Source organism: Ammospiza caudacuta, chromosome 2, assembly GCF_027887145.1.
Source record: "Ammospiza caudacuta isolate bAmmCau1 chromosome 2, bAmmCau1.pri, whole genome shotgun sequence".
NCBI classification, from domain to species: domain Eukaryota; kingdom Metazoa; phylum Chordata; class Aves; order Passeriformes; family Passerellidae; genus Ammospiza; species Ammospiza caudacuta.
The window spans coordinates 67,815,442-67,836,411 of record NC_080594.1 but is presented as its reverse complement, the minus strand read 5'-3'; the positions used below and the strand labels follow the sequence as shown (position 1 = coordinate 67,836,411).

The 20,970-nt window shown below is 38.3% G+C and overlaps 1 protein-coding gene across 3 annotated transcripts in view; it reads left to right on the top strand.

Moving 5' to 3' along the window:
• The first annotated feature begins 203 nt into the window (after positions 1-203).
• Positions 204-20,970, top strand: part of PCDH9 (protocadherin 9) — a 670,370-nt gene continuing 649,603 nt past the window's right edge. For all 3 annotated transcript variants that reach the window (XM_058825601.1, XM_058825600.1, XM_058825599.1), the window contains exons 1-2: positions 204-329; positions 1,552-4,721. In XM_058825601.1, the coding sequence (XP_058681584.1) occupies positions 1,686-4,721 (3,036 nt within the window). In that variant the 5' untranslated portion in view covers positions 204-329; positions 1,552-1,685. The remainder of the gene's footprint in view (positions 330-1,551; positions 4,722-20,970) is intronic.

Sequence of the window (20,970 nt, the reverse complement as noted above, 5' to 3'; positions counted from 1 at the left end):
TGCAGTGCAGAGTGGAAAATACCCCCGCTCTCAGAAGTGCACCGGATTTTTCTCTTGCTGTTTGTTTGGGTTGTTGCGTGCCCGTTAGGCACCCAAAGGATCACCGCTTCACAGGAATGAAACGTGGAGAGGATGACTAACGACAGAACTGTGAATTTGTTCCCTGGAGTTGATAATTTGCCACCCCGAAGCAACACATATCTCGAGGAGGAAGCGTTTGGCTGCTGCTGATTTCTCCAAAACTGGTGGTTTACCAGATGCATTGTGCTGTATCTGCTGGAACAGATCATTGCTTAGCTGCAGCAGATCGTCAAAGGTAGACAACTAACGTAAGTGCAAAGTTACCCTTAAGCTGGGATGCATTTCCTTTAAAAAAAAAAAAAAAAAAAAAAAAAAAAAAGCCAGCACGCAGTATATTTATCTAGGGAAAGAATCAGTGCTTGGGATTCTGTTGGTGTTGTTGGGAAAGGCTCACCTACTCGCTGTCTCTGCATCCCTACCTGCATTACTGTGCTGGAAGTAATCACAGGCATCAGTTACCGTGCAGCTTAATGCAGATAAGATTAGTGCTCGGGGCTGCCTAGTTCCGTCAAACTGTAGGTGCTGGCAGCCTTGCACCCCTATAATGTGCGGTTAGCAGTGCATGCAAATAGAAGTCTGTCAGTCGCTTTCCTTTTATTTTTTTTTTTCCCTTCCACCTGCATTATTAGTCTGCAGTATTTATATGTGGCAGCTGCTAATATCATCCTGAAGGGAAACCAGTGTCAGTGGGGAAAGGCTGCACCTTTTTTCCTCCTCATGTCATCAGAAAATGTATATTCTCCCCATCTGTAAACATGCTTCCTGCTTCTAAGTTACATTTGGAATTTCCAGCCTCCTGATTTAGACTGTGTTTAAAAAAAAATAAAGTTTTAGGTTATTAAACAGAAGGAGAAGTATCCAACATCTGGAGAAGAAACATTGAGCTGAGAGTGTAAGAAACTGTAAGTCCTGTTATTGTCTCATCAGTTAACAGGGATGTGAAGTAGCCAGTGACGACTGCTGCAGCAGCGGCATGTCCGGGTGGTTATTTCCCAGTACGATAGCTATAGAGGGGCACGCAAGGCACAGCGAACAGAGAAGAATCTGGTTAGCAAGAGCTAAAAAATACATATGGAAGCAAACAGCAAATTACATTTGGCAGCTGGCATAGCAGTTCGAATCTAGAAGTAGTCCGGGAAGGTGTTTTACTTGTACCAATGACTAGGTGGAGGAGGGTCGAGGGGGAATGCACTTTAGGGATTACACGGTGTACCAAGAAATTATTCAGAAAGTACGCGTGGAAACAGTAGCTGCCCTTAATCCTGCAAGTAGTTATTTTCATTCGTGCTCTGAGCAAATGCAGCCAATGGGATATTGGTGCATTTGTCCGGAGGGCTTGCTTGTAAAAGGGAGCAGTAGGAAAATGTACTGCTGGAAGCATGCATTGCAAAAACTAGTAGTAGTTGGAGATTGTGGATTTATCATGCCTAAAAAAAACAATAATGCTGTTCTGTGTGGTTGTGTTGACAGTGATGTCTCCAAATAAGAAATGAGATGTAATGCATCCTGCAGTCCATGCATGCCTCCTCTTGCAAATCGCGCATCATTCCTCTCTGGAAACCTTTAAGTCCTAAAATCCGTGGAAAGAGAATAAAAACATTATCATGGACCTGAGGGATTTTTACCTGTTGGCCGCTTTGATTGCCTGTTTAAGGCTGGATTCTGCTATAGCTCAAGAACTTATTTACACTATTAGAGAGGAGCTGCCTGAAAACGTGCCCATAGGGAACATACCAAAGGACCTGAACATTTCTCATATCAATGCTGCCACAGGGACCAGTGCCAGCCTTGTTTACAGACTGGTGTCTAAAGCAGGGGATGCACCTCTGGTCAAAGTGTCCAGTAACACGGGGGAAATCTTTACAACATCTAACAGAATAGACAGAGAAAAACTATGTGCTGGAGCTTCCTATGCAGAAGAAAACGAGTGTTTCTTTGAACTTGAAGTGGTGATTCTCCCCAATGACTTTTTTAGGCTGATCAAAATAAAAATCATTGTAAAGGATACTAATGACAATGCACCTATGTTTCCATCCCCTGTCATCAATATCTCCATCCCAGAAAACACTCTGATCAACAGTCGCTTTCCAATCCCATCAGCAACAGATCCTGACACAGGTTTCAATGGTGTGCAGCACTATGAGTTGTTAAATGGGCAGAGTGTCTTTGGACTGGATATTGTAGAAACTCCAGAAGGGGAGAAATGGCCTCAGCTGATTGTGCAGCAGAACTTGGACAGAGAGCAAAAGGACACCTACGTGATGAAAATCAAAGTGGAGGATGGAGGTACCCCCCAGAAATCCAGCACAGCTATCCTGCAAGTCACAGTAAGTGATGTCAATGATAACAGGCCAGTCTTTAAAGAGAGTCAAGTAGAGGTCCATATACCAGAGAATGCCCCTGTAGGCACCTCTGTAATTCAGCTTCATGCTACAGATGCTGATATAGGAAGCAATGCAGAAATCAGATACATTTTTGGTGCCCAAGTCGCCCCTGCAACCAAAAGATTTTTTGCTTTAAACAACACCACAGGGCTGATTACAGTTCAGAGGTCCTTAGATCGAGAAGAGACTGCTATTCACAAAGTGACAGTGCTGGCTAGTGATGGTAGCTCTACACCAGCCCGGGCAACTGTCACCATCAATGTCACTGATGTAAATGATAACCCTCCTAACATAGACCTCAGGTACATAATAAGTCCCATCAATGGCACAGTGTACTTATCTGAGAAAGATCCCATCAATACAAAGATTGCCCTAATTACGGTTTCAGATAAGGACACTGATGTGAATGGCAAAGTGATCTGTTTCATTGAGCGAGAGGTCCCCTTCCACTTGAAAGCAGTTTACGACAACCAGTATTTGTTAGAGACCTCTTCCTTGTTGGACTATGAGGGCACCAAAGAATTCAGCTTTAAAATTGTGGCTTCTGATTCTGGCAAGCCCAGCTTGAACCAGACTGCCCTGGTAAGAGTTAAGCTGGAGGATGAAAATGACAACCCTCCGATTTTCAGCCAGCCTGTAATTGAGCTGTCAGTTTCTGAAAACAACCGGCGTGGTCTATACTTAACAACTATTAGTGCCACAGATGAAGACAGTGGGAAAAATGCAGACATTGTTTATCAGCTTGGTCCTAATGCCTCCTTTTTCGATCTGGATCGAAAGACAGGAGTTTTGACAGCCTCCAGAGTTTTTGACAGAGAAGAGCAGGAACGTTTCATTTTTACTGTTACAGCCCGAGATAACGGCACCCCTCCTTTGCAGAGTCAGGCGGCTGTAATTGTTACTGTGTTGGATGAAAATGACAACAGTCCCAAATTTACTCATAATCATTTCCAGTTTTTCGTATCAGAGAACTTACCAAAGTATAGCACGGTGGGGGTGATCACAGTGACTGATGCAGATGCTGGGGAAAATAAAGCAGTGACCCTTTCCATCCTGAATGACAATGAAAACTTTGTGCTGGATCCGTACTCTGGAGTTATAAAGTCCAATGTTTCTTTTGATCGAGAACAGCAGAGCTCTTACACCTTTGATGTTAAGGCAGTGGATGGAGGGCAACCTCCTCGCTCTTCTACAGCAAAAGTAACAATAAACGTGATGGATGTTAATGATAACAGTCCTGTTGTCATCTACCCACCTTCCAATACTTCTTTTAAGCTGGTGCCACTCTCAGCAATTCCAGGATCGGTGGTAGCCGAAGTCTTTGCTGTGGATATAGACACTGGCATGAACGCTGAGCTGAAGTACACCATTGTAAGCGGCAATAACAAGGGTTTGTTTCGGATTGATCCAGTGACAGGTAATATAACTCTGGAAGAGAAACCAACTCCTAATGACGTGGGCCTGCATCGCTTAGTTGTCAACATAAGTGATTTGGGTTATCCCAAATCCCTGCATACTCTTGTGCTTGTATTTTTATATGTAAATGATACTGCTGGAAATGCCTCTTACATTTATGACTTGATACGCAGGACTATGGAAACCCCTTTGGATCGGAACATAGGGGACAGTAGCCAACCCTACCAAAATGAGGACTATCTCACAATCATGATCGCTGTCGTGGCGGGTGCCATGGTTGTCATAGTGGTGATATTTGTCACGGTTCTTGTTCGCTGTCGACATGCATCCAGATTCAAAGCTGCCCAGAGGAGCAAGCAAGGTGCTGAGTGGATGTCTCCCAATCAGGAAAACAAGCAAAACAAGAAAAAGAAAAGGAAGAAAAGGAAATCTCCAAAGAGCTCTCTTTTGAACTTTGTGACCATTGAGGAGTCCAAACCTGATGATGCAGTTCATGAACCTATCAACGGGACAATAAGCCTTCCAGCAGAGCTGGAGGAGCAAAGTATAGGAAGATTTGATTGGGGCACAGCACCACCATCAACCTTTAAGCCTAACAGTCCTGATCTTGCCAAGCATTACAAGTCTGCCTCTCCGCAGTCTGCTTTTCATCTCAAACCTGACACTCCAGTTTCAGTGAAAAAGCACCATGTGATTCAGGAACTCCCGTTGGACAACACCTTTGTTGGTGGTTGTGACACCCTTTCCAAACGCTCTTCCACTAGTTCAGATCACTTCAGTGCCTCAGAGTGCAGTTCCCAAGGAGGCTTCAAGACAAAGGGCCCCTTACACACCAGACAGGTAAACGAGCACTTTTACTGGTCTATAAGTACTGCATACAAGTGCCCGATCAACCAGTATTGAAAGTGCCACTGTGTTGTGCGGTTTGTTTGTTTTTTTTTTGTTTGTTTCATGCTAATTTAATTTAGTTAACATTATGGGGGGAACAAAAAAAAACTTAAACCAAACACCAAAAACAAGAACAAACAAACTAAAACCTTGACCTTTTTTTCATTTACCTGGGGCTTAAACATGTGTTTGCAAAATGCCTCTGATACTTTGGGTTTTGAAGAATTTTGGTTGTTAGAGGACTATGCATGTGCACATACATGTGCATGAGCAAAACTGAAAATAAAGACTTTTTTTTTTCTCCCCAGTATTTAACTGTCCAATTGTAAAACTTATTGAAGAACTGTTTCCGTATGTGCTAAATTTCAGTCAGAAATTTGACTGTTTCAAGGTTGAAGGGATATGTACATTGTTTCAAATTTCAAAGTGAGTTGGCTTCAATTTCTTTTGCTGTTCGAGCTGATTTGGAACCTTGCTAAATTAGTGTTACTAAAAGGGTTAATTTTTTTTTTCCCTAACAAAGACAGCCAAATTTCCAAGCTACTCATCAGTGAAGCACGTGGTTTATTGGTAGGATATAACTAAGCCATATGTAAGTCTTCCTCTTGTTTGAGTTCAACATGATTTTGTTGTAATAGATGAAAGTTGGTATTGCATAGACAGTTTGCTGCATATTTAAAAAAAAATTGCCAAAGCATACTTTTGAAAGGAATGCGTTCTCTGAATACATCTGAATTATGCAGGAAAAAAAGAAAAAAACGTCAGCCCATTGTAAATATTCTCTCATCTTAGTAATGCATAAGTGATCTGACATATCTCATTTTAAACTGTGGAACACGCCATATGAAGAGGGATTAGGAAGCTGAGAGACTCATATTTCAGCCAAATCCAGCATTAGGTGTGCTTTTTGATTTGGGGGTTTTTTTTTGTGGGTTTTTTTTTTTTTTTGGTTGTTTTTTTGTGCTCCTACTTAGGTCTAATAACTCCTCGCTAATAAAGATTTAAACGCGTCGCTGTCTTAATTCATTTTACGGGCGCTCCTCTTGCTGGCGCCGCGGGAGCGCGCGCGCGCGCTGCCCGTAGGTGGCGCCAAGGCACCGCGCGGCGCGCGCTGGCCCCGCGCCAGCCCTGCGGAGGCTGCGGGGGCCGGGAGCGCGCGGGGGCCGGGAGCGCGCCTGGGCCCGCCGGCTCCCTCCGTGTCCGTGCTCCTCGCAGCCCCCCCCGAGGGACCGTGGTTTGTCTGAGTTAGTCAGGCATGCGGGTCCTAGGGAGCCCGGCCAGGCACATTTAGGCTCGTCCTTGCAGAGGGATTTTGACGGCAGCCAAGTTTAGGGCAAAGTCATCCTGTGGTTGTTGCGTTGGCCTTAGCTGTGGTGACCGTTCCCAGAAGTGTGTCTTGACTCTGCGTGTCTGTGAGGTGTCACACCGACAAGGTGCTAAGAATAAAACGAGCGCTTTGGAGGCAGCTCTGCTAAAGTAACTGCTCTGACACAGCTCCTTCTTTATGAGACGCTGAAAACACCGCAGGAGAATCTCGCGAACCCCTAACCTCTCTGAGGGAATTTTAAGAAGGGTCTACTCCCTAAGCCTTCTCACAGCACTGTACACACATTGTCAGCGTAAGTTAAAAAAAGCTATCCAAACAACCCCCAAAAATTATAGAAGAGCTCTGCAAAATATGTGCTTGCTTGTCTGAAGTTTTCTCCTCAGTTTCAGTTGCAAAATGTTATCCCTCTAAACCACACATTCCTTTTCTGTTCTGAGATTATTTTAATTTCGGCATCAATTTCCAAATTCTATCAGAAAACTCAGACTTAACTCCCCATAGTATCTAGAGGCAGTTGGGACACCCAGAATTTTTTATCTGATAGAATGTGTAAGCTCTGCATGGCAAAATTGAACCTGAGGAGAATAAAACTCCCACAGCCATACAGAAACAACTAGCAGTATTTCCAGAGTTACCTGTGTTAATTACATTAAATATCCTGGTCTCCATTTAATAATATCTGTAATTATAACTATATATGGACTTGATTCAAATTTCACTGAGGTCTTAGTGTTTCCTTTTTGAAGTCAGTAGATACTCATGATTTGGATTGCTTCCTGAAAAAGCTGTATTATTATATGTAAATGAAAATACAATTCTTTCTTAGGTAGACAGTTACCTAATCTGAGTTTGTAGATTTTTATTCTGTGGGGAATGATATAGTGTCTTTTTGTTTTTTTTTCTCCCAGTGATGAGTGTTACAGGATGTAATTTTTTAGGCTTCCTTTTCAATTTTGGCAGGAGTAGTATAACCATCAATGATAGTAATCATCAACAATCTTCCTATTCTTCTGTCTGTAATTCCTAAAATTAGGATGCATCTTAGCTAATATTCATTTGCACAGCAGTGAAATACACCTTCATAGGTCTTTAAAAAAATAGTGATAGAGTATGGCCTTTAAACAAAGTATTCAGATTTAAAGATCTTACTGAACAGTAGTGTGTGCTAATGCCACAGCATCTGAAAACAATTTTTACAAATTCTTTTAGGAAGAGATACTTAGTTCTGTGGCATTTTACTGTTTTCTTCAGGTTTAACATAACTAATTTCTCTGCATCTAATGTTGAGTTAGGTTACTTATGTATATTCAGTAACTTGGTGGGTTTTGTAAAATGCATGGGAATTGTTGTGGATGATGTTAAGATAAGGAAAGATGAAATATAGGATAAATATATGTCTAAGAAATACTAGCATCCTCCACCTTTACTTACAATTTCTTTAATTCAAAGTAAACACACACACACAGTGTGTCTTGCAGATACATTTATATTAGCAAAGAGCTGAGACATAAGTCAGCGCTTGGACTTCATTCAAGCAAAATTCCAATGCTTTTGTTGGGCACATGGCCCTAGAAATCTCTTAGAACTGGGTCTTAAATCAAAAAGCATTTAGAATTTAAAATATATTGTTCAATAAAAAATTCTTAGGTTTTTTTGGGGGGGGGGGTTGTGGGGTTTTGGGGTTTTTTTTTGGTGGGCAATTTCTGTGCAATCATCAATTAATTTAGTGGAAATTCTGTGGTTAAGTTTTTACATGTGACTTTGAATTGTACAGACTGATGTTTCACAAGTACCCAGTAAGAAAACCAAAGCCTCCTTCAAGTGCCTATCTTGCAGTAAACCTGGTGGATGCTCTGAAAAGAGCATTTTTGAATACTTGAACTTGGGATTGTTCTAAATGCTAATTCACGTAATTAGGAGTATGGAAAGGATGTTGCACACCACCAGCTTATATAGCTAAGCTTCCAAAATCAGTGTTATGACTCATAAAGAATACTGAAATCTATGCAGGCTTCTCAATCAGTGTTCTTTTCAGTATTTGATTGAACTTTAAAATGCGCTTCAAATTAGTAAGTCATTACACCAAACAGCTACATAGAAATACAGCAGAAGACGACATGTTGTATTCTTCTATGTGAAAGACCTCGTTTGAAAAGCAAATAAACAGACAAAAACTCCTACTCAATGTCATTAGATTAACAATAGATTAAATAATAAAAGAAATTAAGGCAAATTTACTGTGGTTATCCCAATTTTAAATTATAACAACTTCATTTAATCAGATTTAAAGCACAGCAGTGACAAATAACACAGGTTTAAAAATATGTATCAGTATAGGTTATGGGCAAAACCCTCAGTCTTCATTCCTAATCAAAATGCATTTAGGCATGTGCTTAACTTTCATTTAATGTGTAAAACTGAAGCAGATCCTTAAAGTCCAAGTGACTTGAGATGTTGTCTTCAAGAAAAAGTCGTAAGCACACTATAAGCACTTTTCTGAATCAAAGTGATAATTTAGAAATTTTGGAAATGTGCACACTTCTAGAAGATTCAGGAAAGTTGAATATATGTTAACACTGTCCTTGTATTTCTGTGCTCTAGTGGCAGAAATTAGGGATTTGGGGCTCGAATGACACATTAACTACATTCCATACTAAAGTATATTTTTAATCTTATCCTTGATAACATAAGCTCTGTAGAGATTGCTTTATTCCTTTTTTAGCCAATGGACTTCTTGCCTGATCAAGGAACAAGTAGCCAGGCTCCTGCTGATCAATGCACATCACTTAAGCTTTATGTGGCAAATCTAATTGATGTTATCTTACTTTGGAGTGTTTAAATTTGTAAGTTTGGAGTTTATGTAAAAGAAAAGAAAAGCTGAAAACATTAATGACTCTTAATTTGATACGCTGAGAGTGGCAATTTCAAGGTGCATAAGTTGATGGAAATCTGCATTGGAACAGCAGTGCAGAGCTTACGTCACCTGCAAATATTAAAATTCTGTAACCATAGCATTCCACAATTCTGCGTACTGTATTATTTTTAGTGGCCTTGTTTCATCACTTAGTATAAATAAAAAAACACATACATTCTTTTGTATGCTTAGTTTGGTTTATGTGTCAGCATGGATATTAGTCTTGAGTGAGGACTAGTCATCTGGAAAAGTGTCTGCATGTAAAATTCAATTGTTTTCAAGTTCTGAATATTTGTATATGTGTACTAAAATATTAGAAATGGTGATCATGTACAGTGTATTTTTTCTATTGTTGAATAACTGAAAAATAGGTTAACAGATTTCGCTGAACTGTCTAAAGAAATCCATCTTTGAGCTGAGACCAAGCATGGAAAATTTCAGCTGAAAAGAAGAATTTTTCAGAAAGTTATGAGCATGTGAAAACTGGGAGCTATAATGGATATCTGAACATAACCCTAAGCTGTAACACTATGCATTTTCAATAGTGACGGTAGACGTGCTCAACCAGAGTAGGGAACATTTTGTGTATACAGATCAGGCAGTAAAAGCTTAGTAATCTTCATTTCTCTTTAAATGTTTCCTGTGCATGAGATTTTATCAGAATCACTGGAGTCTCATCTGTCCCGAATATCCAAAGCCAAAGTTTCACATATGCTAAGAAATTTGTGCCACACACGTGAGTGAGAACTGCATCTTGAGAGTTTTATGCTATTGCAATTTTGTGATAATTTTCTTTTGTATATAGGAACAAGGGAGAATCTTTTTAGTTTCCATTTCAGATTTTCAGTTCCAAAGAATCTTTTCTTCTAGCACAGCAAAACCATATCAGCCACACTTTATTGACAGCAATTTTATTGTAGCTAGAGGCTTACAGTAAGCTGTTTATTGCTGTTCCCTAACGCAGTTGACAGCAATTGGGGAATTAATTTTCTTGCCCCTGATGTGCTTTCTTGGGTATAAACAACAGATGTTAAAGATATGAAAACTGTGACCCATTTACATTCAGCGGCTCTTTACGGGAACAGTCTACCTGTCTGAAGTGCAGGTTTCAAGTCCTGAGTAATTTTGCTCCATCAGTTCTAGGATTCTAACTTTTTCAATATTGTTTATCTTATACAAATACTGTCAAGGGCCAGGTACGTAATGCCTATGGGTAGATCCTCATCTAGGCAATTTCTGTTCAAGAATAGCTGGATTCAAGTTTCATTTAGTTCAGGAGATGCTGTATCTTCTTACTCTACCATTTAATTGCATTGAACATATAGGATTTAACTGACAGAATAGACATAAAGTGTTCTGAAAGACCTAACAGAAATTAAAGGTGCTACCTGATATTCTGGTATAATTTCTTTCACAGAACATCATGGTGGTCTGTAAAATCTATACTCATAAGTTTCCAAGTGTGGCCATGTTGCATGCATTCTGTAATGTCCATGTCTTCACTGAAGAAAAAGAACATACATAGAATCATGTATCATTTTTTCCTTTTTTATTTCTTTGGCAAAATGTATGTAAAATTATTTATCCCCGTACACTGATGTGGGCACTTAATCAGTTCATTTCTGGTTTACATGAGATAACATTCCTTTGAGTGGAAGGATTTACCAGACTGTACATAAGAGATGAATGGATGCTATCATATTTTACTGAAATATGGGGGGAGGAGAACATCTTTTGTTCATTTCTGTCTTTTAGGAAGACATTTACTATGTAAAGGGCTTTAGCATCTTACCAAACTGAGATTTTAAGTGCTAGTCTAGACACAAAATTCATGTTCACTGTTCCCTTACAATTAAAACACCATACAAAAAAATTCCTCCTAAAGGAGTTGCAATAATTTTCTTGCAATGTGTTATTTTCTAGTGAGCTATAAACTCTCTCTTGAAGAAGAAATAGCTATTTCTGGCAGAAGACAACTTAAATTGATATTGCTACTTTTTCACTGGTTGTGAAATTACAAAAATTTGAAATAAGAAAATAAATTGTTTTGAACAGCAGTATTGTTGTAGCCATACAAACCTGTGTATATATTATTCCTGGGACCACTGTGTTTCAGGAAAACATAAAGGCTGCTACAATGTTGGTACAAAATTCTTGTTAATTTTTCTAAAAGTATCTGGACATTCAAATCTTGGAATGATTTGGCCTTCATTGCCAATTTAATTTTTGGGTTTTGCATATACTTTGAGTTATATGTGATAATACAGAGAAAGGCAGTTAAAAATTAGATTTGTGATCATACTGAGATGTTTAAATTTTACCAATCTCAAAAGTTACCCCTCAGCTTCTTTTTCTTTTGCAGCAAGTGAAATGGAGGGTGGTGGGGGGGGAGATTTGTTTTAAAGTCTTGACATGGGTTGTCCTGCATGTTCTGTTGCACAGAGAGAAAATCTTGTAATTATTCATTTCATTGTAAATATTCATGTTCAGAGGCTTTTGGTGTGTAGAATGTGTAGTTTCCTATGACTTGATGTTGTAGTTTTGCCATTTCTTTTGTAAAAGTCACTCTGTACTTTTTGTGCACAAATATTAATATTATTACTTGAAAGTTGGTTCAGAAAATGCACACTTCCTGTTACAAGAGGATTATAGAGCCTTTTTCTAGAGTAACAGTTCATCATTTCAAGTTGAATCCAAGCTGGGATAAATCTGCTGGTTTCTTCCATCTGCAGCTCTTTCTAATGTAAACTTCTTTATAAAAACAATAGGATAATATTTAGATAATATTTCCAAAATCTAAAAAAAATGTAAAATTAATTAGAAGTGAAGTGAATTAGAAATCCTTTTATTTTGAGCTGAATGTGATAAAATGGGAAAGATCAGCAGTTTTTTTCTTTCTTCCTTCGCTTCTCGCCCCAGGTTTGCAGAAAGGTGGTTTTAAAATAACCATCTCTTCCCAGTCCAGAAAATGAAATCGGATGTTCTCACTGGCTGGTAGCTGAAAGAGAATCACTACTGATATTGATTTATAAAATACTTTGTAGCCTGAAACTGATATTCGCTCATTCGCTCTCATTCCTCCCAGTGAAATTGCCAGATGCATCATTTGTAGTTCTGAAGGATGTTCTTATCACCTCCTAGGCTTTCTTGTGTTACTAGCAAGAAAAATCTCTTATTGGTTTTCTTTAAATATCTGCCTATACAATATTTTTCATCAAATGAACTAATTTAGCCTATGCCTTGTAAGGTCATAGAGCCTTTAAAACACTGAAAAAGTCAAGAGGAAACCATGCTTCAATTATGAATGGTATTTTACTATTCTTCCAAATTCTTATGCTATTCTTTTGCTCTTCTTCTTTGCTATTCTGTTGATTTTTAGCCTGCAGTAGTATCTCTTAAATGGCTACACCTGCTAGATGTAAATACCTGTCTCCTTCATAACACATAAAGTTATGGAAACAATTGTCTTTCTGATGTAAAGGTTCTGTAGGATGCATATGTTTCTACATATGACCTGTGTAGCTGCTCTGCTGAACTTGATGGTGAAATGCTTTGACCACTGAGGTCTATCTTCTCTTACCAAAAATTTTTTGGAAGAGAGTTTTCACAAAAGCTTGATTTTACAGGAAGGGATTCAGGAGCTTCAGAGAAAGGTGAAGACTAATGAATTTTAAGATAACACCTCCTTCCTGTGTTGACAGGCTGCACAGCCTGAAAGGGAATTATATTTAGCTCCTGGTTTTAGTAGCTTTCCATTCAGTGAGCTAGGTTTTCAGAATATTGTTTTATTCCAGTCCCTCTTCTTAGAGCATGTGATGAATATTATCATGATTGCTTCAGGTGCCCAGCTTCTGGTGGTGGATCTAACCTTATTTCTGTAAGTGATGTTAACAGAAAGTACAATTGGTACAGTTTTCACCAGTACACATAGCTGGTAGTGCCCCAGTAAGGGATTCATCTTGTTTGACTTCTAATTCTGTGACAAATCCAGTCTACTTCAGTGAGTTTGTGATTTACCCCATCCTGAAGAAAACAGAGTGCTTTAAGCTGAGTGAAAAAGCTGAGCAACACAGCTCGGTGAGTTGCATCCCACATCCAGTGAAAAGTATAATTTGGTGTGATCCGTATTCTTCACTTTCCTTTTCTCACCAAGGTCAAGAGAAGGGTTTTAAGGTTATGTATTTCTTAGAGTGAAGGTATTATTTGAATAGTGCATGTGGGCACAAAAATGCATGTGCACAGTTGCCCTTGAGAAGTCTTCTTTAGATTACAACTCAAATTCAAAGGTTTCCAAATTTGCAGAAAGAGTTTCACTACTTTTTATTAAATCATTATGTGGCCATCATCTATCTATTTTAGTAAGACAGTGCAATGAAACATCAATTAAAATAATAATTTTGGTGCTGATCTGAGTATTTCTGTCTTTCCTCAGAAATGCATGTTCCTTGCTACCTGATTCTGTGAACTTTAGTACAGACCATTCACATTATAGTGTAAAAATGTTTCTTTTACCTCTCTGGTAAAAGGTATGTTGTTGCGGTGCGATGTAACCTGCCATACCCTCAGTATGTGTCTATAGCAGCAGGAATTTTCAGTCAGTTGTCAGATTGTCTCACTTTCACCATTGCAAAAATACAGGCCAAAATGTCAGTGACATGCTAGGTTACCACTAAGAGAATTTGAAATTGCCTTGAGTTTGTCACAACAGTACTCTGAAACATGGATGGTGTTGAAGTCTGCAGCATCCAGAGCAGCAGGAGGTAGGCTGTGTACCAGTTGCAAAGCCTGTATTTTTAACTACTGACAGATAAATAAGAAGCAAACAAAACCAGCAAAACCCCCAACCAAACAAAAACAACCAACCAAACAAATAACATTCCTCCCCCCCCAAATTAAATCTGCATCTGCTAAGATGGTAAACGTTGCCTGTTGAAATTTAATCTCTCTACTGTACAGGAGATGGACTTTGCTATTTGAGATTTCATCAGTTTCATTGCAGAAAGCTGTTACATCTGTCAAACATTTCAGTTTGAACTGAACGCCTGATTTTTTGCCTTTGTATGCTACAAGAGCACCAGCTTGTCAATCAACAGAAGTACAAAATTAGACAAGATAGGTGATCTGCTGCTGTGACTGGCATTTTATTTTTATTTTACAACATCTTTTTTCTTTTCTAAACTTAAAAATGGCAGTATTTTTCTTTAGTGGGGTAACAGATGAGAAAAATTGATATAATGGAGGGAGGTCACTCCAATCCTGTTAGTCTTGGCTTCTAATGCCCATTCTATTGAAAGCACTGGTACAGTCCAGGTGGACAATGGAGCTGTAAGTGACTATCTGTATGAATTTTATGAATGTCCATTGTGTGTGAATGAGATGAAAATATGAATGAGACTTAAATAGATTTGATTTTGTTATTCTTCGTTCTCGCTGTGGTTTTAATGCATTGCAGCAAACCTCATGCAGCCCAAGGTAGGGGCATAACCAGTAGGGCAGGACCACTTTTGGGGGGGCTGTGTAGGCTTTCAAGCTGCCACTGGGCAAAGCAGGCTCCAAAACCTTCAGCAAGTAATTTGGATCTTGTAAAATTTGTGGGATTTTTGATCTGCTTCCCTGAATACAAATCAGAACTTTTGTTTCTTAATGTGATTTTCCGAATTCCAGACTAAGAAATGGACAAAAGCATAGATGCCTTTTAAGAGGTTTGAGAAACTGATGCACTTCTATGGTTTTGTGATGTGTCTATTGATAGCATCCTCACTGAACGTCCCTGGATTTCAGTATCACTCAGCTTTGCTGAATCTAGGCTTTGGGCCTCTTCTGTGCTTTAGCAGTTGATTAAGAAATATTCTAATCCATCACAGAATACCAAGAAACTAATGGCTTGTGAAGTATTTCAGTCTTCAGGCTTCCACTATAAATGATATGAAAAATAGTATCATTTGGCTGATGCTTAAATACATCTCTTTCTTTTATGAGATACTGTCTCTGTCCTTTCATGTTTCTCTTTTTTTCTCTTTTATTCTCTGAGAATACTTATTTTTGTAAAACATATTTATGCACATATTAGAAATTTGAGTTTCACCCTCAAATACATAGTATCACAATCCAGAAGTGGCACATTTTATGCACAATCTGTTCTAGTACACCCAACTCGTAACCACGCACTGCTTGTGTCCACACAAAGACTTTTAATAAACCATGGTCTTAAAGATTCAAGGATTTGAAACATTTGGAAGCATATCTGTATAGCAGCATATTATGGCAAGCCATTCCATATGTGTTGTAGTTAAAAAAAGTAGACAAAATAATTATTTCATGTATGTTTTTATTTGCTCACTTTTTTTTCTTTTCTTTTTATAAGACCATTCATACTTTTATATATGGCATAATGCATTTACAATTTGTAATAAGCATGCTATCTCACAGACTTATGATAGAAAATTGATTCTGAAAGAAAATAAGAACAAAAAAATGTTAATCACAAAGCAGAAGAGCGGAGATTGCAACTCAGTAACTGAATAGTGCTTCTTGAGTTCAGCAATTTGAAAGGGAGATTGGGAGGAGAGATTAAAATATTCATATATCTTTACATTTCAAAATGGTTTAAAGATGACTGAACTTGTTGGAAAACTTATTCTTTAGTAAGAAAGCTGGCAGTGCTGCTGTGATATACAGATTGTCAGTGATCCTTGAGTCTACTTCTTCAAAGCAGTGTGCTGAGCACTTTTCAGTAGAGGAGTTCTATTCAGTGCCTGCTGAAGCTTTATAGATGGTGCAGATCACCTCCAGACAAAGTACTTCTCGTTGTCAACTATGATATTTATGTGTCAAAAGTATGTCACAGAAGTCATTCCCAATTTTAGAACTTTCATTCTTTGGATCAGTGGTGATCACATTAAAAAACGCTCTGCATTCACTGTCTCACACTTGGTATTATTTAACATTTTCATGTCCTAGTGCTAAATAGCAGCCTTAGTTGTATTCAGTATTGTGGAAATTCATTTCAGTAAGCCTCTAGCTACTGAAAAGTGTTATATCTTACATCCTGCTGTCCTCAGTAAAGATAGTTGGGGGTCAGGATAGCCCTCTGCACTGTGTGCTCCTGCTTGCTACTGCTCATGACATTTGGCATCTGATAGGGATGCTGTGATAGCACCTTCAATTAAAAGCCATAGGCAACAAACATAACAAAGAGAATCCTTAAGACTGCTTAACATTATGCCATTGCTTTGACTTGAATAAAACCAGCATGAGAATAAATTGCCTGTGTTAGCTTAATTGTGATCTTCACCTAAGCACTACCCATGAGACCTTAGACCCAGCAGAAAACGCTAGTGGGAGTATCAGGGGCTTTTTCTGGGATTGCTTAAATTTATCATACTTCTTTTAGAAAACACTGACACAATTTTATTCCAGCTTTAAAGCCTTAAGCTTTTGCTGCCTGTTTTGGGTTTTCATTACTTTTATGTTTATACAGTTACACAGATAATGAAAAACAAAAAAAAGCCTGCATATCTCTGCATGTAACACTGCTCTGCAACTATATAGCACCTCATTAGTTTTTTCAGTATCAGAGATAAGTTGGCATTCTGTCATGAAATCTGAACTGCCACCCCATCTCACTGAAGCTTATAAGCCATGCCATAGTAACTTTCAAAAAGCGCATTAACTCTTGCAACAGAAGATTCAGTCCTGTAAACAAAGAAATCATATGTCTCTATCTATCTGTGAAGCAAATTTGTTTGACATTTTCTTCTCTAAATTTTGCTGCTCTTAGAAATCTTTTGAAATAGAAAGGGAGAAATCTTAGTTTTGTCTCTTTTTGCACAATTCAATTGACTGAGGTAGACCTAACCTCATTTACATTTGGACTGTGCCGTACACTCATTACTCTGAATGTGATGTGCCTTTTCTCATTTTTTTAAGATTCTATCTTCACTGAAGGAAAAAGTGTTTTATATCACAATTGCTGTTGTGAGATATCTGCCTAAATGTAAAATCCTTGTGGAGACAAGAAAGAGGTATTTTGTACCTTACTGTAGCTGGTCAAGGTCAGCCTGGAACAATTCACTCGGGGTTGATCTCTACTGGCTCTGTACAGATGAATCTACAATACCTTATCATTAGCAGGATTTTCTACTGCCTTACCTACTTCAGTGTGAAATCATGCTGCTCTGTCTTGGAGTAAGGTGCCTTTAAGGATATGATTTACGTGTGTACTTACTCTAGGTTGTTTAACACTTCTCAACTGATGCCAAGTGAGTCTGTCCTACTGTCTAGAAAAACCATACAATTTGGTCCTGTGGTTGAATTAAAGTCCTTGGGCTTTCGCATATAATACTGATGATATTAGCAGAGGTACCCCTAAGTGTTCCTGCCAGGCTTGCATCACCATCTGGTGTAATTCCAATGCATTTTCATACATCTTCAATGTTGGTGTTACTGCTCTGCAAACTGTGCTGGATTGCCAATGATTGCAGCTGCATACAATGGCTATAACTCAGTCACCCCCTAAGGCAGAGTAATATGAGTCACCAAAATCAAACATTAATTCAGCACAGGCCATTACTTTGTGCTGGAAATGGTATAGATGTGCCTGTATTCTATTTTTACTAAAGTAAAACACAGTATTTTATAGGAAGCATGATCAGAATAGAACATTCCATCCATGGTCTACTCCATGTTGGCAATAAATGTTCCTAGTAGACTAGGAACAAATGTCAGTTCCTTTACAAGTGAGGTAAGCAGTCCTGGGCATGAGTTGCCTTCTTTGAGTTTTTTTGTTCTGTAGCTTGAGTCTGCCTTCTCCTAAGAATGCTCTTTTCAGTGTATGTCTTCCACCTTTTGAAAGTTTCTCCTGAAACTGTCCATAGGGATTTATATTTCTTAAAATGTTCCTTTGTGTTGTCTCATCTCTTTATTTTTGAGCTGATCTCAATGACTTTTTGTGATATTTTCTACTTCCGAACTTTCTAGGTAATTTAGGTTCCTGTACAGGTGTTCCACCTATCCTCTCATTTGCAATATACTTTTATTAGCAGTATTTCCCCCATCAACCTACCTACAAGACCACATATTTGATACAGTCAGTAGTGACTCAGTGTGAGACATTTTCCATTCACATGTGATACCTGCTGGCTGCTGCTTCCAATTATGCCATATGCTGGAAAGCTGAGCTGTTGAAGTATTGGAGTGAATGTTATAATCAAACTAGTTAAGAAGGAGCAGTGTGTCTCATAAAGGGTCCTGGACAATGTCTGATTTCTGCCATAAGCAAAATACTGACAAGTCCTTCTTTGTTTTGCTGCTTTTTCAGGTGGCAGAGAGCTAGACATACATTCATTATATTGTAAAATCATAACCTTCGAGATCTTGCTGAATCTGCCCTACAGCTATTTATCACATGATTGCAGGGAATGAAAATAACATTCTTCCTTCTACTAGGAATATGTTACTAACCTTGGGGCAAGATAGTGCATAATTTTATGTGTGCCTAGTCTTGCTGTTATATATAGACTGTTTTGAGATGAATCAGTGTTATCATTTCCCAGAATTTAGCACTAGTGCTTTAGCAGAGCCAAGGAGATTTCATATACTTAGGCTCTTGGCTACAATAGTGACCTGGGATCTCAAGTCTGAGTCACATTTATATTAATGCCATTTTATAGTCATGGACAAAGGCCAAAAAGATGCTAATATCATTTGCTCCCAAGTTATTTTATTTTTTTTCCTTAGGTTAGGGCTGCATGTAACTCTACTTACTCTAAGTAAAGGCTATCTGAACCCAATTCTTATTTCATATTCATTAATTTTGTAGTTGTGAAATCACAACTGTTTCCCTGATGGTTTTGCTTGTAATCAAGAGTTGAATCTGTCTCCTCATGTTTGTTTGATAACCCCTCTTTCTTCCTCCCACAAACAGGCTGAAGGAGATGCAAAGATCTCTAACACTTTTTTCTGTCCTGTGGCACGCATCCTTCTCTTGCAGCTTCTTGAGTAATAGCTGGGTTTAAACAAGAAGCAGTAATTCACTTTAAATAGCAAGAATTATGGAAGCTGAAGCTCAGTCCCTTCTCACAATTACCACTTTAACATCTGAGCTGCCAAGCTGCTTCTTTTATACGCATAGCTCTACTATAGCTGTGTAACAAATACACAGCTCTGACTTCTTGAGTTACTCTGTTTGCAGGGTGATATGCCAGGAGTAGTTTTAAGCACATTGAAATAATCTGATACTACATAGACACTGTCTATCATGGCCCACTTTTGAGCTACTTATGCATATAGACAACATTTTTTAGTATTGTCTAAAGATAAACATTTCTGGAAAAAACTTTCCAAGCTATAAAACTAAGTTTCAGGTTTTGGTGTGTGTGATACTTTAACATGTTTAGATCAACAGGACAGCATGAAATTAGCAGAAAAAAAAAAGATTGAGGCATATTCAACTGAAAATGGTTGAATATGCTAAACAGACTACATCCACTGTTTTAAGAAAATAAATACTTCTGAGTGGTGTTATGATAGGCTGTGCCCTTAACAGGAACTTGTACAGTTATAAAATAGATGTTATTTTCTAATCACAGGGCATGAAATAATCACATTTCTAATCCATGGGTCTGTGACACTTTTTAACACAATGGTAAAATGCCTTGTACTTAATCCAAACCCACTGGAGCTTCAGATTATTCTGTTCCAACTTGCTGTGTGAATTTTCTTCAGAGGATTCCTAGTTGATTAAAGTGTGATAAAAATTGACATCAGGAAGGGTGAAGTTTGTTTTTATTCTCTTCTGTATTGAGTTAGCTGTCTTAAAATTTAGGTATAAAAGCAGCAGTCCACTTTTTCAGACTCAGCCAAGGCAAACATAATGATTTTAAATTCTACAGAACATACTTGGGCAAAGTGCCTATTTATTTTATTGAGAATTTTGTCTGATTAAGAACTGTTTCTCCCTTATCTCTGAGTTTCTTGGACAAACTGTGTGACTCTGATCCAGTAATGTAGAGCAAGCTTCTTAATCTGGCTCATTAAATAAAAGCTCAGCTGGGAGAGGAATGCTGTATTTTGTCTTTGCATTTCATTTGAGTCGAAACTTCTTCTTTTAAGCTCAGGCTGTGAGAATCTTCTTCAAGCAATATAACATCATACACAAACTCAGGTGATAGATGCTTGGAATGAATACAAGTGCATGATGGGACACATCTTTCCTGTTAATGAAAACAAAAATAAATAAGTGCAGCATTCAGACTTCTGTATTCAGTTCTGTCAAGCAATACTGTTTTGACTTCAGCACTCCTGCTGTTTGGAGTTGTGGACCTTTCTTTTCACACAGACAGGGTATTATCCTAATCTGCATGCTGGGAAAAAGTCCAGTTCAGAGTAGCTGAAATTCTAAAAGAAGTTTCACTTTTGACCGCATCCCAGTTTTGAATCAAGGTTGCTAATGTAGGAAGGCTTGCTACTGCTAGAGTTGTGGAGAAGGTCTTGAACCTCTTTCTCAAAACCTTTTTCCTCACATTTTGATTTCTTTTCTCTGTGAAAATTGCTCATGTTTTTGCCAGTGTAATAATGCTGCTAAGTTGCACTTTTTATTTCTCAAACAAATGATTATTTTTTTCCACTTGTACTAAGACTTCAAGCTCTGCCAAAAATCTGAATAAAAATCAACAATTGTTCTGTAATTTTTTAAGCAATTACCATTAAATACACACACTGTGGTTTAAAACACTGTAAATACATAAAACTTCCGCAAGAAAAATCTAGCACGAATCATAAACAAGTAACTGATGCAAGTACTAACATACTTATTTTTCATTTTAAAACACATGAAGTATGAAACATAAATACATTGTCAGTAAACCCATGAGTGATCTAGTTATCATTTTATCACATGTTGAATGAGCGGAAGCTGCCTAGTCACTGAAGGCTTGTAAGCTAATTTATCTCGCAGGAGT